This window comes from Hylaeus anthracinus, unplaced genomic scaffold, assembly GCF_026225885.1.
Source record: "Hylaeus anthracinus isolate JK02 unplaced genomic scaffold, UHH_iyHylAnth1.0_haploid 0, whole genome shotgun sequence".
NCBI classification, from domain to species: Eukaryota; Metazoa; Arthropoda; class Insecta; order Hymenoptera; family Colletidae; genus Hylaeus; species Hylaeus anthracinus.
Window position 1 is genome coordinate 15,479,184 of NW_026533254.1, and position 18,204 is coordinate 15,497,387.

The 18,204-nt window shown below is 40.2% G+C and overlaps 1 protein-coding gene and 1 long non-coding RNA gene across 2 annotated transcripts in view; one reads left to right on the top strand and one right to left on the bottom strand.

Moving 5' to 3' along the window:
- Positions 1-1,423: 1,423 nt before the first annotated feature.
- The window catches only part of LOC128887395 (arginine kinase), a 26,028-nt gene continuing 9,247 nt past the window's right edge, over positions 1,424-18,204 (bottom strand). Inside the window, exons 2-4 of the mRNA XM_054143247.1 lie at positions 3,757-4,117; positions 2,930-3,304; positions 1,424-2,650 (exon numbers count right to left, since the gene is read on the bottom strand). Of these exons, the coding sequence (XP_053999222.1) occupies positions 2,303-2,650; positions 2,930-3,304; positions 3,757-4,101 (1,068 nt within the window). The 5' untranslated portion in view covers positions 4,102-4,117 and the 3' untranslated portion in view covers positions 1,424-2,302. The remainder of the gene's footprint in view (positions 2,651-2,929; positions 3,305-3,756; positions 4,118-18,204) is intronic.
- On the top strand, positions 9,837-11,306 carry LOC128887445 (uncharacterized). The gene is made up of 2 exons (XR_008460043.1): positions 9,837-10,107; positions 10,228-11,306. It is a non-coding gene; the product is annotated as an uncharacterized LOC128887445 (long non-coding RNA).

Genomic DNA, 18,204 nt, shown 5'->3' on the forward strand with positions numbered 1-18,204 from the left:
ATGGAGCCATTTGTTTGTTTAAATAAAAAATGAACGATTCAAGGGATAAAAAACGATTTTCATACAAAATTTAATATAACAATGCTTGTTCACTTATTTGCTATAGGATATATAACATTTTTATTTAAACAAACAAATGGCTCCATCTACCGTGACTAGGGGAACTATTTCTCGACAAGCTTGAGCGTTTTCCCGATAGAGGCGCTGACCACACGTCGAACTTAGTTGGACTAATAGACCTACACAGGTTTAAAGTCTGTATATGTTTATTATCTTTTTAATAGACGCCAAACAACAAATTTTAGTTCTTTCTGTTGACCGCTAGATGGCGATACCAATTTTTGTCCCGTGGCACGAAAGTTTTGAACAATTAGTTGTCCAATCAATAGAACAATTTAAATAATCTACAAGACAAGAACTCAAAGTAAATAATGTAGTTTTGAAAGAGTCCTGGAGCTTTCAGAACTTTCAAGTTTACAAATCTTTTAGATTCATGTGCACAGTAACCAGTAGTTAATAAACCAAATTGCAAGAGGGTGTCAAGAAAATAAGAGGCGCAATGTGATGTCCTTTTATTCGTGTCTTTAAATTCACATCTTCGTACACATGACAGCGAAGCCGTTACCCGCTCCAGCTGTGACACTCTGCATGCTATATCCATCGCAGATGTTGCTAGTTTCAGTAAAAAACGAGAATAAGAAAACAACATGCGTGTAACATCTTTCCATACACACTAGAAAACGACCATCGGATGCTGGGGATTCGTAGCGTTTCTTTTAACATATCAAGAATCGGATTTGCTTGCTGAATTTAGTCTCTGAACAAGTTGACATCTCGTAATTTCAAGGTCATCCTCGCCTGCAGCTTCTTTCAATCAGGATTTAAGAAATCTCATCCCTCTTTGATTAACAGAATTCGTGTCAAGTCTAGGTTATAAATTAGGCATTCCTTCTTGCAACAACGTAGGAGCTTCATTTTCATAGGGTTATTTCAACAGAGTGACGTTAATCTCATACCTGTTAAATTGTTTAATTAACGGTGAAATAATTAAATGTTCGACACGTCTCTCTCTTATTCGATCAATACAAATTTTTCCCCAACGTATATATCAAGTATGTTATGTATATTCCCAAGAGCAGAAGCTCCAAACAGAAAAATAAAAAAAAAAGAATCGTAACGACAGAGTCCAATGATGAAACGATACAAAAAAAAAAATAAGTCAATACGTCCTCAACGCGTCAAAACAGTCTCACGACCGTCGACCATCGCAAACCTTTACGCAACGATAACTTCTTCTCTTCGAGTAGACGATCACAACGTCGAATGTTTATTATCGACGCAACTACGATGTGCCTGATGATTTGGCAACTATGGACGACACGAGAAATCAAAGGAGACACTGAAAACGAAAATAATAGAGAAATGAAAGAATACTGCGTGTATTTTTCTACATCCTGGATTACATGTCTTTAGATAAAACAGGTGAAACGAAATCAAAATACTGTTGAACATATAGTATGCATTGTATTAACGTATAATACAAGCTGTTCACGTTTTGTTTCCTCTTTTCTTTGCCGGTATTTGTTTTTTTTTCATCTAATCGTATGGATCAATAAAAAGGAACTTGAGTCAACATAAGAGACAATAATAATAAAGACATTAATAATAATAATAATAATAATAATAAGAGTAATAATAATTATAACACGTGTAAGAGGGAGGAGACCGTGGAGACATACTAATCTAGCGGAAGCAACCCGTCCGCGACCGCGAATTCCAGACTTTTGGAAACTGAAATCATCAACAACGGATCTTTCGATTCGACCACGCGGACTTCTGGATTCCGTGACGCGAACAGAGCATTCCGCCGCCTGCTTGGAACTCTAAGAACCCGCTTGTAGCTGCACAGATCTTGGCACATCGAGGACGAATAAAGTGGCATCTAAAATAACGAGGACTGGGCTGGGACATCTTGCTCCAATTTTTTTGAATTCCACGTCTACGTGGATCGAAAATGTCCTCCTTTCGAAATCTTCTAGAAATCGTTTTTCATTCTCTGTCTTATTACTTGGAACACAATTTGTGTTCTCTTTCGGACAATTTGATCAAACAAACGTGAAATAATAACCTTTATTCCAAGCAACTTGAAGCGCTTCTCCATTCGTTCGTCTTTCGGCGATCAGTGCGAACACTGATGATGTATCTTCGCTTCGTTTGTCCAAGAGGGTCCTCGATGCGTCAAGAACGTCTAAAGGGTGAACTGGGGGAAGGGAAATTGTCGCGATGTCGGTTAGTGGTGGCTTTAAAGTTCCTTCTCGATCTTGATCAGCTCGGCGATACCGTCGTGCATCTCTTTCACAGCCTGGTACTCGGTGAGACCGAGACGTCGCTTGTTGGAAATATCGTAGATGCCGCCCTCCGCCTCGGTGTGCTCGCCGCGAGTACCACGGACCTGGAGGTTGAATTTAGAAGCGATCTCCTCGAGCTTCGCCCTGTTGGCGGCGAGCTTGGGCAGCTTGATGTGCACGGAGGCGCGCACCGTGGTGCCCAGATTCGACGGGCAGAAGGTCAGGAATCCGAGACGGTCGTTGTGAGAGAACGGGACTCGCTTTTCAATCTCGTTCACGGCGCTCACAAGACGACGGTACACCTATAAAGAAATCAGGAACGTTTACGTGTCTTTATCTGGATACTTTGTAATCATTTTTCTGATATTCATTAATATATACATTAATGTATACGGCTCACGTTTCCAATATAAATGAACTTGTTTTTTGCGTACGGTTTACAACTTTTCAATATTACAAAATCATAAGTAGCAAGAGAAGGGTTATTTGTGAGAATTTATTTTAGCAAACACGTGGTCGAACTCAACTCGACGTCATAAGTATTAACTCCATTTGGAAGAGGCTGTACTGTCGATGTTTACCTGTCCAAGATCACCGCCCATCTGCATAGAGATGATACGGAGATGATCCTCCTCGTTGCACCATACCAAGAAAGTCTTGGCGTCGTTGTGGTAGATACCACGGCCAGTGGGCCAGAAGCGGCAAGCATTGGCGGCCTGCAAGAAACGATCACCCTCCTTGAAGAGGAAGTGGTCGTCGATCAGCTTCTGCTGAACCTCTTTGCTCATGCCAGTTAAGGGATAGAACGTTCCCTTCAGTTCACCCTCCAAGCCAGACAGAGTGCTGGAGACTTTGTCTTCCATCTCCTTGTACTGAGCCTCGGTCAAGCAAGGGTTGAATGGGTATCCCTCCATGGATCGTCCGCATCTCACACGAGTAGAGACTATGAATTCACCCTAAAAGAGTGAATCACACATTACAAAAATTATACTCAAATTATGTCCTCAATTATGTTCAGTTATACTCTCTTCGCTATAAGTATCTTTACTATGTGTAACATAAGATTTAGGCTACGCTGTAATAGCAAGTGAATATGAATTGTACTACGATACATTAATTGTAATTGTACAGTCAGTGTAATAAGTATTCGTACAGGAACCAATTCAAAATAAAACTTCATATATTTATTTCATTAGTAAATTTTAGAGGAAGAAATAATTAACCAACATTCCTACATATTTTTAAAGTAGAATTTGCATAAATTAAAGTTTATCATTTTTAATGTTAACCTCTTATGTATTTCTTTTCTTATTAATTTTATTTTATTTATAATATAAATTGGTCGCTTTACGAATACTTCTTACACTGACTGTATTTATCAGTTTGAAATTATGTTTCTAATACTAACAGCAGGGTCGAGATTTCCAAGGGTGTCAACATCGCCAAAATCTTTTGGTGGATGCTTGTCGGTCTTCTTGAAGCCACCATGGTAGTCCTCGATGATGGGGTCGAAGAGGTCAGCGAAAACTGTGTAAGACTCAGCATCGGGGGCGTAGATACCGACGCCAGAGTCCAGGTTCTCGACACCGGACTGGATCACATCCAGCAGAGTGGAACCAAAGGAAGTCTTCTTCGTCTTCAGTTGATCGAAGATCTCCTTGGTCAGATATTTCTTCAGTAGGGATTTGCTGTCGGATGCAGCCAATTTGTTGAAGCCAGCTTCAAGCTTGTCCAGAACTGCCTGGTCAACCATGTTGTTAGTTTTTTTGCTGGAAGAAGAAATTTAAACCGTTTAAAACCAATTGCTCGATAACACCGTACCGGGAACATCGAGAAGAATGATGCTTTACAGCGTGACTCGTGAGAACGCTTAAAATTCGTCAGATCTCTAAGACGGTGGACATTTTTAATATCTTTTTTAGATTTATATTATAGATTTGGTTCGTTCAAAAGTGAAAACTCATGAAAGTTCGAACTTTCAAAGAGGACTTTTATCAATTTCTTTACATGAGACAAGCAAATAAAAAGTAAATCCCTAGAACGACAATTAGGCGATTCCGTTGATAGGCGATCAAGTGTAAAACGGTTCTCATCATGGCAAGGTGTAGAAAATGAATAACAGTGTCGAGAAACGTGGTGCTTTGCGTGACGAACTCGTTGAAATCTTTATCGAGACCTCTTATCTCGAATGTTATGCGATTGTTTGTCTGCATTATGTATAATAGATTATCGACGATAACGGTAACGATTACGTGTTATCGGAATGGTACACCGTTCACGAGGATTTCATTAGAATGATTAAATAGATATAATATCATTTGCTGCTTGGACGGATTAACGCCGAGCAAAATACAAAGTTCTTGTACAAAATATGTTCGAGCCGAGGTTCGTATCTCCAGGGAACCCTCTTACGACACTTCTACAACGAATTCTTGCTGGATTTACTATTACGTTTAATACTTTCGATTTGCAGCTGTGCCTTTGCACATTATTTTTTTAATATGTTTCATCGAAGAAGATGGATCGATGAATTGGTTACTCACGTTTGGAGCAGCCTAAGAGGGGGTCGTGCGATACAATGGTCGAGGTACGAGGCCAAAGGTCGTGTCAGGGCTTCCTTCGAGGTGTGGAGGACTTTTAAGAGCTTGTACGAGCCGACCATGATGATCGAGTGATCGAGTTTCGAGAGACCACACCAGCAGCCCTTAGAGGCACGTGCTTTCTGACCGTGGTGCCTCGTGGGTGCTTCACGAAAGGATTCATTTCGTTATTCGCGTTCTGGGGCCACGATTAACCCTTTAAGGACGGACATTATCAAACTGTGCGGAGATATCTCTATACTCTTGCGCACGTTCTGTATATACATATACAGGCTGGACGATAATACCTGAGGTATATGTATATGTATATGTCATACATCCGTACATAGTGGTCCTCGGAGGATCACTATCCGTAAAGGGTTAACACCGACACCTAAAGGGCTCGACCTTCGTCTGACAATGAAACAGCATGGAGCACAGAGTTTCAATACATATTTGGACGTCCGCAATTCACAAAATTCATAACTTCCTAATCAATTTTTCTTCAGGACTCTTTTGTTTAAACAATTTTGTCATCGGTGTAACGAAAATGCTTGCAAATACAGTGTCACAAAAATGTTCGAGGTCCTTGAAGGAGGTGGTTCAGGGAGTGATTTGAAACAACTTTTTCCTTAGCGAAAATGTTGTCCGAGGCTTCGTTAAGAAGATATTAACGGAAAACCCCGGACCAATCAGCGCGGCCGCCTAGTGCATAGCCGCGCCTACCGTGGGCGGTCCACCGGCGTACGCGCGCGCTCTGATTGGTCAGGGTTTACTTGTTAATATCTCCTTAACGAAGCCTCGCACAACATTTTCGCTAAGGAAAAAGTTGTTCCAAATCACCTTCCGAATCACCCCCTTCAAGGACCTCGAACATTTTTGAATAAATTTTATCACGTATCGTTTTGTATCATGTATCTGTAGTAGCTATCATTTTGAATCGAATCCAGTGTATGTTTGCAATTTTTACTCGATTATTTTGTAATACGTTAATGTATTACGTAATATATTTCCACATAAAAAATACGGATATCTCAGAAGGACGATTTAAAATAAGCGATCCTTCGATTGTTTCGAGCAGTGTATGTACGTCGTGCCGGTGATGCAGGCGTGTCTCGTCATTGGTGCGCTTATTGAAGGACAGTAAACAGAGTGGTTCGCTCGAACTCAACAGAGAGAAGAATAAAAAAAAAAAAGGTAGCCTCTTTTTGTGGCAATTGGGAGAGAAACACGACTCAAAGGAACGCCTGTGTCGGAGAGTTTATTCGTGACCGAAAGTATCGACTCAAAGATTTGTAAAGCTCTGGGATTCCATTTGAAAGGGATTCCAGCGTCTAGGATCCTAGTGTCTGGATTATGTTGTAGATAATAAGGAAGAGAACTTAGAAAATCACAGGTAAACATTTCTACTTAAACTAGAGTTATATATATATATATATATATATTTTTTTTTTATATTATATTATATATATATATATAAAATATAATATAATATAAAAAAAAAGATTGGATATTAATGTGCAGAATCAATTTCTACAGGTAGTCCAAATTATATATATGCAAATTTCAACGAGGTAAGTCTGTATCATCCCAAGTCCAAGTGTCGATATATTTTTGACAGTAAGTTGAGCTCGAGCGAAATTGCAATTGGTGGTTCACCGTTGCTTTTAACATAGTGTGTGCCAATACGTACTCGTCCTCAACGGTCGTCTCATCCGTCGACTCGCATATGCCCAGCGACGTACATACGCCCATTGTCGACGATCGTGCGTCGATTATGTCTCGATTAACGCCCGTGGTTATGTCGTCTATTTATAAGCGATACCACCAACTGTTACGTATCCGTCCTCTCTCGCCTTAATATCTCTGTCCTCACATCGTCGTGAACTCGGATCGGGCGCTAATCGCAAGGATGTCGCACGGCGTCAAGCACCAGGATACGATCTCATCGCGTCACGAGCTCCCTGCTGGATTTATTCGTCGCTGGGTAAGAATCGTCGTCGAACAAGGCCATCATCGTTCTCACCGATTCACGAGTTTGAAGGAGAGGCGAATTGTTTTTACAAAGTCCTGACGTTGACGGGAACGAACGTAATCGAACACGGACAGGGTCGTCCCTATGAAGCGTCGGAGGCTGTGTTCTCAGAAGTCGAATACGGTTGAATTTTTATTTACTGTTATTGACCTCGTAAACTCGTGTATTGTTTCCTTTTCTTTCCAGAAACTGGGAGAATCTTCTGTTTTTGGTTAGATGAATTTTTAACCGGTACCAAAAGACGATCGTGTCCAAAATCAACGTGAAGGATTCAGAGACCTAATTCAGACCTAACCATCCCTAAATTGGGAGAATTTTATATTTCTGGATAGAAATATCCTGTACGAGATTTCCTGTACCTACAAAGACAGTAAAACGTAAAGATTAATTGCTATTCTGAATTTAGTAAATCCCCAGCGACTTTTATCTTTATTGAATCCAGTTCCTTACATTTAATCAACCTGTGTTAGGTAATAATTGAAAGTTCAGATTATTGTTAACAGTAATTTCGACTATCCATGCACGGAATTAATTTCTACACGTGAGTATGCTAGAAATACAGTTATTTTTCTTTTTTTTTTTTTTTTAAATTATTGACGGATCATTTTTCTATACAAAAAGCGCGCGAGTAAGTTTAAAAAGGTTCGATGCATCGGGTGAAGTGCAAATAAAATTTTTTCAGGTGACCTGCTTCCGTCCACAACCCTACCGCGAGGGCGAAGGGTTAAACCTTTTGTGCGAAGTAACAAGGGTGGTCCCTAACTACCTACATATGCTAGGTACACAGTCGTCGAAGCTCCATACGTTCGATTTAAAGAACGAGAAATTCTATACTCGATGTGTACTGCGTTAATAAAACGAAAAGAACGGCGAGATAATGTAAACGAATTGATATTAAAATATCAATTTTCTAAAATAGGCTAATTACATTATATTCAAACGCTGTATAAGTACACGATTAATGCATTTATCTATATATGTAATTAACGAGTATTCAAAAAAATGTAATCTAGAGATAACAGGTATCTGACAAGCATTATACTTTAAATTGCTTCCAAAATATCAGCAAGAGCGTTATATGATTGTCATCGATACACGTAAATACATTCTGTAACCTTTTTTTAATTTAGACACTGAATGTTACAATTGATAAGACATTGTAAAAAAAAAAAAAACCAGTATTAATTTAAAAACTCTCAATAAATGATCTGAAAGAAATTTTAGTGTTCGTATTATAAAAGTTGAAAGTTTTAACGTACAAAACATGTAGAGAAACCTCACACCCATTTTTAAATATAAAACAATAGTAAAGTTATTCGCTGCTCTCCTTTGGAGACAAGTGCTTCCAAAGCAGTACATAACGAATAATAGGACAAAGTTAAAGGAAACACTCGAAATCCAATTAACAGTTGATCCTATACACGTGGAGCGTTGAACTCTGAACAACTCGTTCAATCTAACACCACTTGAATCTCGAACTCCCCTTATCCTACTCCAGACAGTCTTACAGATTTCCAATCTGGTATACTTCGCCGACCATTATGCATTCTATACGTGTCTGACTCGGCGTACACCTACGTCACTGGATGTCGCACGCCCATATTCCTGATTAGCTGATGGGAATTTCAACCGTTACGCAAATTGAAACGTATTATAAAATCAAACTATCGTTTAAAGAATTATTTTCATTCACACAAATTGATCTCTTTATATTTTCATTTGGACCCAGTTTAATCGAAATTTCATCCGCATCAAGTGAACCACTGGAAATATGGCTTCTTCATTCGCGAGTTTATTATGCACGAATGGTTCAATGAAATTCTTATAAAATTTAGGTACGGGTTTGTGCGCGTAATAGAAAATTCGGAAATAAATTATCGTGCGAAGATTCATCGATGGATCGCATCCGTTTTAAATAATCGCTATAAATATAATATTTTTAATTATTAGGTGTACTGGAAAGTAATGTCGTTTAGTTTTACATAAAATTCAAACAAGTTTTTAATAAATTCCTTTTTTTTTTCATCAATTATGTAATCGGCCCCCGTCATCAACATGGCCTTTTGCCATTTAGTGTACAAACTTTGAATGCCAGATCGATAAAGGTCAATGAGCTAGTGACTGATAAACAAGTATTTCAAATTGAAAAAACGACATTACTTTCCATTCCACCTAATAAATACGAGAAATTATTAATTTTTTAAACGAAATACTCCTCGATACCATGGTTGGCAATTTAATTAAATTTCAAGTACGTCGACACGCGACTAAGCGACAGTTGACAGACATGTATATTCCGTTGGGTACATACTCGTCGCTCGAGGTGGTATCCTTCGAAGTACATCCGCCCATGACGACAACGACGACGGCGATGACGACGCCCCGGGTGAGAGAAACAGGAAGAAAGGAACGAAGAGCGCGCGAACACCACCGATACGTTCACCTCCGATAAACGACTTCACCTATCCCCGAGTCTCTCGCGGTTCTGTCCTCGTCCAATCCCCTAACACAACGTCCCGCGAGACCGGAAGTCCCGTAGAGGTGGTCCTCGACGACAGGACTCGTGTCACCGAGTCGACGCAAGATGGACGGAAAACGAAAGCGTGCCTCCCCTCGCGTAACGCGCGCTGACTCGTGTCTATTCCGTCTAAGCACTTCCTATCGTCGTCGTAGATCACCACGGGGATAGTTACCCCTGGTCCGAAGGTCGTCTAGCAAAAACGTTCGTCTCCCTTCGCGGGATCCTTCCTTGGAATTTCGCTTACGACCCTCGATGGCTCGGGATCGTCGATCAGGGAATTTATCTGATGATATTCGACAATACCTATCGTCGATCTCTCCCGTTTCCTACTTATCTAAACAACGGTGCTGGAAACAATTCGAGGACTGCTTTTTAAGACTACGTTTAAGGACTGCGAGCTATGACGTTGAATGTAGCTCGTAATGTAATTATATGTAATCGTATCAGGCAAGGCTTGATATTAGAATAAAACTGATTATGTATTATAATTAGATGAGTTTATCTAAACAAATTTGAATGTAATTATATGTAATCGTATCAGGCAAGGCTTGATATATTAGAATAAAACTGATTATGTATCATAGGTAGATGAATTTATCTAAACAAATTTGGATGTAATTATATGTAGATGAATTTATCTAAACAAATTTGGATGTAGTTATATGTAGATGAACTTATCTAAACAAATTTGGATGTAATTATAGGTAGATGAATTTATCTAAACAAATTTGGATGTAATTATAGGTAGATGAATTTATCTAAACAAATTTGGATGTAATTATATGTAAATGAATTTATCTAAACAAATTTGGTTGCAATTATATGTAACCGTATCAGGCAAGGCTTGATATTAGAATAAAACTGATCATGTATCATAGGTAGATGAATCTATCTAAGCAAATTTGCATCAAAATATATATATAAGTTTCTGGCCGTTTTTTTAAATCTCCATTACTACACTTACAACAAATATATTTGTACCACACAATTTGTTCATTTGAATTACATCTCTAAAAATATTTATTTGATGCCTTCACCTCCTCACACCCTGCACATTAATTTTAACATGGCGTCATATTACAAGTTTTGTCAAAATGAAATTAATTTGTATCTGTATACGTATCAATATGGATGTACCGCTCTAGAATGTCTAGATCGCGTCTGCCTTCGTTAATATTAAAATCCTCCAATTGTTTTCGAGCAACGTAGTTTCGATTGCACCGGCCGACCAACGTAGTATATCGAAGTCGCTCGCCGCAAGTCGCTCGTTTCCTCGGACACGGTTGATCGGATAATTGATTATTCACGTTTGCACGATCGGATCGCGGCGTTCGTCGATCCGTGTTCGTTGAATAAAATAAAACGGGAACCGGAAAAAAAAAAAAAAAAAGACAGAGCCTCGAGAACAGGTGAAAACTGTAGGGGCGCCGGGCGACAATCGCGATCAATGCGTCGCGCGTTATTGTTACTGTCTTTCCTGTTCCCCGGGTGAAAATAAAAACGAGGACTGCGTGTGTCCCCGGGAAACACCATCAATCGATGTCGAGTGTGACGAACTTCCGATTCAAACTACCTACGAGATCCACCTCGTAAGAATCAAATGAACCGCGTGAAAAGGAAATATTAAGATCAGCCGATGCAATCGTGAAGTCCTAACGCCAGAGCCGAGCAAAATTTTTATCTGTATAAAAATGCTAGACCGAGGATAAGGATAAACAAGCTCAAGGTGATCTTATTCTTGCTCTTGGAAGTATCGAAGATAATGTGTAACGAATTAATTAAGATCACCAGTTTGATTAAAACGATAGCCGTACAATAAATAAAAGATACTATCAAATAATTATACGACACGTAGAATCACGGATTTAACATTTTTTTATCAATTTCTTTGGAATATGAACGATACGATGAAATACTTTACACCGAACACGTAGGAATATTCTAAAATAAATTGTTATTCGACTAAAATTTTGCCCATCTCTGGCATACTCACCCGTTCTAGAAACGGAAACGGAATATCGACGATCGGGGGGGAATCACGCGTAAAAGAACCGATCGAAAAAGAACACTGTAAAAAAATGTCAGCCGTTGTGCGTTTTCGTTGCTCCCGTAGGACAAGCTTTATTTCCCGGTTTTGAGCGAGAGGTACGCCTCTTTGTTTCTCTATTTATCTCGCGTATCCTTCGAAGTCCCAAATGCCGGCTGCGCCTCTGGTCTCTCCTTTTGTGCGTGTGTTTACAACGTTCCGTGCGCTCGTACGAATCTCTGGGACGCGTCTTAACGTAACCGATTATTGTTACCGCGAGATCGAACTTTCTTTCGGCGCGTTATCGTCACCGTGAAAACGTTCCAGCGCGCCGTGTGTGAGATGCGAACACTACAGTCTCTACGCTATCACTAAGCAGGAGGCATTTCTACGTGCCCGTGATCTCTCTCTCTCTGTCTCTGTCTCGCTCCCTCGCCACCCGTCTCGCTCGTCCCCACCGCCGAACGGTTCTCCGTCTCTTTCGCTTTCATCCCGCCGGGTTAGGCGTCTCTCTTTCTACTCCTGTCGCTTCGTCGTCGTTATTCCTCTCTCCGTTCCACCACGGCTTTCCCCCTTTTCGCGGTCCCGTCTCGCTCTTTCCCCCGTGCAGGATCCACGATTCCGTTGGGCTCGTTAATTTCAGACGAAACGAACACGTTACTACAATTTTATACTTCTTTTAAGGAACGCGTACCGAAGGACGTCTTATTTACCCGATCGAACCTATGCGATTTTTCGTTCGGTTTCGCGGTGTCTGTCCTTTTGTTCCAGCACTCGTCGCGTTCCGTTTCGCGTTCGCGTGTCTGTCTCTCTCTGTTCCAGCGGCCGCGACACGCTCCATCCCCGTCTTACTCGCGAGGTTTCGCTATCCTTCTTTCGCTAACTCGCTTCAGGGTGGGGCACACCGGCGTCCAGCACGGAAGGATACCCGGTCGATAGCACGCACCTACACCCACACCAGCTGGCAGCCTCCAGCGCGCGTTACGTGTGCGTAGAAAATCGCACGCAACTCACGCAACAACCGTCGGAGTGGTTGAATCGTCGCAGTTTTCGGACACCCCTCCCTCCCTCCCCTTCGCGAAACGTATGACGTTTAACACACGGCGCCCCGGCGTGCTTCGCGTGTTACTCATTGTCAGCTTCGAGAGACGATACACAGGTCGCGTTACGCCCGGACCACTGGATCGACGGAGGTACTGTACCGATGAGGTCTCTAGCGTAACTCCAAGAATGTTTCATTATTCCTCTACTCGATTAAGGAAACTCTTGAGGAAAGAATTTTTAATGGAATTTCTTTTGGTCCAACCCTTTGGACTCGAGAGACTCTCGGTCATTATTAGGTTTCAAATAGCAAATCTACGATACCTAATGTTTCTTCAGGTTTAATTTCTTTGAAGCTCGAAGTGTCGATAAAATGATTGTCGGTGAGATAAAGGTAATTTTAATCTCAAATCTAGATAGCTCAGAATTTATGGCAATAGAATGCTAAGAAACATCTCGAGTTGCTGGGAGATATCAGATAAAATGGCCTCGAGTGCAAAGGGTTCATCTAATGTACACAAACCGAAGCAATTTTTCTGAATCGATCTTGACACACGAGTATATGCTGTCGAATCATAGCGGTGGGTCCATAAAGAATTTCTCGAAGCGTGACTTCACCGTGTGTATCGAAGACAAGGTTGCATGCTACCCGATTTGCCACTTTCTACATTTTCCACGGCGATCGGGAAACGACGGAACCGGTGTATCGAGAACTTCTAGATCGAGATTGGGGAACTCGAATTCGGCCACGACAACACAAGTGATTGAAAACTAAAACTGTAAATTGTAAATGTGTGTGTAAATAATTGTATATTGTAAACTGTATATATATTATTATTATTATATATATATATTACATATAATTTTATTAAATATAATTATATATAATATGTATAATATAATAATATGTGTATAATATAATAATAATAATATAATAATAATAATATATATATACAGTTTACAATTTACAATTATTTACATATAATATAAATATAAATAATATATATATATACAGTTTAAAATTTACAATTATTTACATATATATAAAATAGCAAGATTCAGTCTCATTTAAAAAATGAAGTCAGGTTCCTATTCTATAATTTCCTAACCAAGTTTCCTTCCTCCGAATAACAATCGTTATTCGTCGATAACTGTTTACGAAACACGATGTTTCTACTCGTCCGTGAACATATCGAGTTGAAATAATAGCGTCGAAGCGTAGTCCCAGCCAAAATCAATAAATTGTTATGATCAGCAGAAAAGGAACGATTTATATATTCCAGTTGCGAACGCAGCTCTCGGAATAATCGAAGGGCCGTGAATTCAAGCGAGGCGAACAATCGTTACGTGCAAACAATCCTACGAATTAAATATGCTGCGTATACATTTTTATTCGCCATACTCCTGAAACGTGTGATCGAGTTTGAACGATACACGTCGAAAACAAATAGTAGGTGTCGTAAAATAAATGTCGCGCCTCTAAATAAACATAAACTCGAATTTATTTGTTTCTAACGAAGTAATCCGTCCCTAAAGAGGTAAAACTTGAACGACACGAGCGTAAGCCTAACAGGTTCGCGAACAAATTGCGCGTGACGCGGCTATTCATACCGACAATCAAGTTTCGCTGTACTCCGTTGAATGCACGCTAATAAGTCGATTCCTCGTGCAGAAGCGAAGAAAAAATGCGCAATACAATTTTCCCGTGCAAGGCCTCGCGTTCGAGGGAATTGAATTTGAAAATCGATAACATTGGGCGCAGCCGTAACGAGTCATTCGTTATTTTCGTTTCGTCGTGATTTTCTCAGGATTATATCGAGGATTGGATAATACACGAGACGATTTGAACCGTGAGTGTAAATTGTCTATCATTGTCGATTGTCGAAATTGTTTCGACGTCATCGACGGTGGATAATGACGAAGGGAACGAGAGCCAAGGTGCGCGGGAGACGCGTCGGATCCCATAGTACGTAGCTAACGTAACGTCTCTCTGTATGCGTTCACGCAATTTTATAGGCGATGAACGAGGCAGATTGGCGGCTGGCAAATGCGTACGATTATCGTACGAGTCTGGCCCGAACAATGATGGAGGTGCGAACGATCGTAAGATGTCATTTTCTTCGTTCAAGTTGTCTATGAAACTCTCCCAAGACTCGTCGTCCGTAGCGACGAGCCGTGAATGGTAGCGCGCTAAAAAGCGCATTCGAATCGTTGCGTATAAACTCGCCGTGTATCACGGTCACGATGCATTATTCAACGTTTCAGTGTTTTGTCCCAGAGCGAACAGGCAAATAACTTACTTGGATTCGATGTTTGATCAGTGCCAACGTTGTACATTCTACTCTTTGCCCTCGATATATTAGGTTGTCCCAAAAGTTCCTTTCGTAATTTGCGCTCAATTATTTTGTGTGGGAGTGCTTATTTAAATAGGCAATCTAATGTTTTAGATATTGATGTTGGAATAGTAATGGAGCAACACGAATCGTACACAATTCAATAATGTAACATTAGACATAAAATATTGTCTATGTATTACTTATTAATAAAACGAAAGAAACTTTTGGGACAACCTAATAAAACGGAATCGAGAACAAATTGCAGCAATCGAAGATTAGATGACTATTAATACGTGGGTCGTTGCTCGTATATGGAGGACGGTGCATTTCACCGAGGATTTAAACAAAATTAATAACGAAAGTCGAGCATCAAAAGAAATTCATGAATCTTGATTGCTTTCGATATTTTTCTTTTTACAACTACAGTGAGTGTAGAACGCACTCGTACACCGATCAATTTCCCAAACAAACTTTTCTGTGAAATTGTAGTTTCTTAACTTCATTCTTTATAATCAATTTTCTTTCAACGAAGTTTTAAAAATTAAAATCAGTTGTACGAATACTTATTGGTTCGATATTTCTACCGATTAATTGTTTTCTTCTTGTTAATTTCGCAACTTACATAAATACCTATTTTTCGTGTACCCTGTCTATTCTAGAGACTTCCGAGATGATGTACAATGTCATTGTTTATAAAAAATAAAGTTAATAAATTACAATTTTACATAGCTTTTTTGGAAATTTATCGGTATACGAATACTTTCTACGCCCACTGTACACGTGCTATTTTGGAACCTATGATCGAAGTAAGACTAAAAGTTGTATTTCCATTGTAAATAAATGGAAAGTTCAGAGAGGCACTGTAACCAAATTCCATGTCAGCGATTGTTTGAACGAAATTTAACCTACAAATTGTAAATAAATTGTAAATAAATGGAATTGTAAATAAATTGTAAATAAATGGAAAGTTCAGAGAGGCACTGTAACCAAATTCCACGTCAGCGATTGTTTGAACGAAATTTGACCTACAAATGTCCCCTAAATTTTGTTTGAATTACATAAGGGAAGTCGTGTTCCAGAGTATCTAGTTTCAGTAGCGCTCGTTTAATGTCCAACTTTTCAAGCGGGGGCTCATTACCGCGAACGTTGGCGTTTGAAGAGAGACTGTAGCGGAGCGAAAACGGGAAGTAACGATTCGTCTCTTCACTGCCCCTTCGAAGTTTCTTTTTTTTTTCGCGTAGCGTTGAAAAGACTCGACGACGAGATGAAAGGGCGACGAGGCCACGGGGAGAAACAACACGCGCCCTAGGTAAACGCAGACACTTTGCTTTCATTGTTTCGTTTTGTTGGCTGGTTGGTCACCTTGTCGGCCACTTGTGTTTCCTGCTTCGGGCGTGCGCGCGTTCGTGCGATCTTTTTCCTTCTGGAAGGGAACACCGCAAATCGTCTCGTCCGATCTTTCACTCATTACTTTACTCCGTACTAATTAATCGTCGAACCCTTGTCACTTCGCGTCAGTCGGTGAAAAATTACGCCGAAAAAAGATCGTGAATGGGACGTGCAGAGTATCGTGGAACAGTGACCAAGTTTACGTCGAGTGGTAACTCTTTACCGATTGGTAGACTATTAATCGACTTTTTACCATGGGAACTGATATTTATCTATTAATCTTATCTATTATTAAGTAAGGTAGAATTACACGATTCTATTATTATATGAACTCTGAAACACTATTACCTACTCATTAACACGTCGACTGCCAGACTAACACTCTTGAAAATTTCTATCGTGATCAAGTTTTCTTTCTAGACTATTGGAAGCTACATAACGAAGCATTTATTGTGGTATTTCTTTGTGTAACTTCATTGAAGTTTAAGAATTTAATTCAAATTTATTTCCTTTGTTACTGAACTAATTCTGAATTAATTTCGTTTGTTCTTCGGTGACAAGCACTGTCGCCCATATATGGGTGACACGGCGATCAACGTGTTAATCTGAAAACGAATCCAATAGAAATAAATATTAGGGAGACCAGAAAGTAATGCCGTTTCTTTTACATTAAATTCTAGCAAGTAAATTCGTAACGAGTTTTTATTTTTCATCAATTGTGTTCGCGCTCTTCACCAACAACCTTTTGCTATCTAGTGTGGAAATTTTCAAACTCGGATCGATAAAAATCAATTGGCACACAATGATCTGATGAATGATAAACAAGTATCGACATCTGCAGAAACGACATTACTTTCTGGTCCTCCTAATACTATGCAACACTCATGCTACGAAAATAAAAGAACGTTAAGTTGAATTACATGTCCAACCGTTACCAGTCGGTAAACTGTTAAGATATTTCAATTTCTAAGGTTTTATTTTTCCTCTTGAAACTGCGAAACATGCAAAGTTGTTTCTCCGCGGCGTTTTTCACTGCACGTTCCTTTTAACGTTCATTCTCGTCTCTAATTACTGCTAGCAATTTGTAGCTGGAATCTGTACGCGGTTAAGGATTACTCGCAGTTCTCCAGTTTTTTCTCGAATGGCCGAGCTTACGAGTGCCGACGGAACTCGCTAATTGCAATATTCGATGCGCGGCGGCCCGATTGGTTCGCAGCGAAGATCGGGCGTGTTTTATCAGGCGTAACGTGACGCAATTCGAGGACAATCGCGAGACAGGAGGCAGAGGGAGAGAAGAGGTTAGGGTGTATGTGTATAAAGGCGATTACGATCTAAGGGGCTCAAGTTTCCAGAACGTCTCGATAAAACGTACGATAAAATTCTGGTAATACCGCGCACTGTCGACTTATCGAGCCTTAGATAACGCGCACGGCAGTGCAAATACCCTGTTAGTTGTTCTTCGTCTCTCAAAATTATGATCGAACGATAAGGGGATCGACGACCTTCGGTTTTTTCCTGTCGTGGCTCGATTTTTTACGGTTGGAAATTCGCGAAACGAAGGACTCTCTAGTTTATTCTAACACATAAATAATCTCTCCTTTTTAACCGACTTCGAAAAGGAGTAGGTTACTCAATTCGACATGTATAGGGTGTCCCAAAAGTCGGGGAGGAGCCGGAAATAGGGGGTAGCTGAGACGATTCTGAACAACAATTTCCTTTGCAAAAATGTCGGATGTGGCTTCGTTAAGGAGATATTAAGCGAAAACCCCGACCAATCAGAGCGCGCGTAGACCGTTGGAGCGGCCGCGGTAGCGAAGGCTACGCGCTAGGCGGCAGCGTCAATGTCCTTCGATGCACGTCGAGTCACTTGTTCGCGTACAAGCGCTGCCGCCTAGCGCGTAGCCTTCGCTACCGCGGCCGCTCCAACGG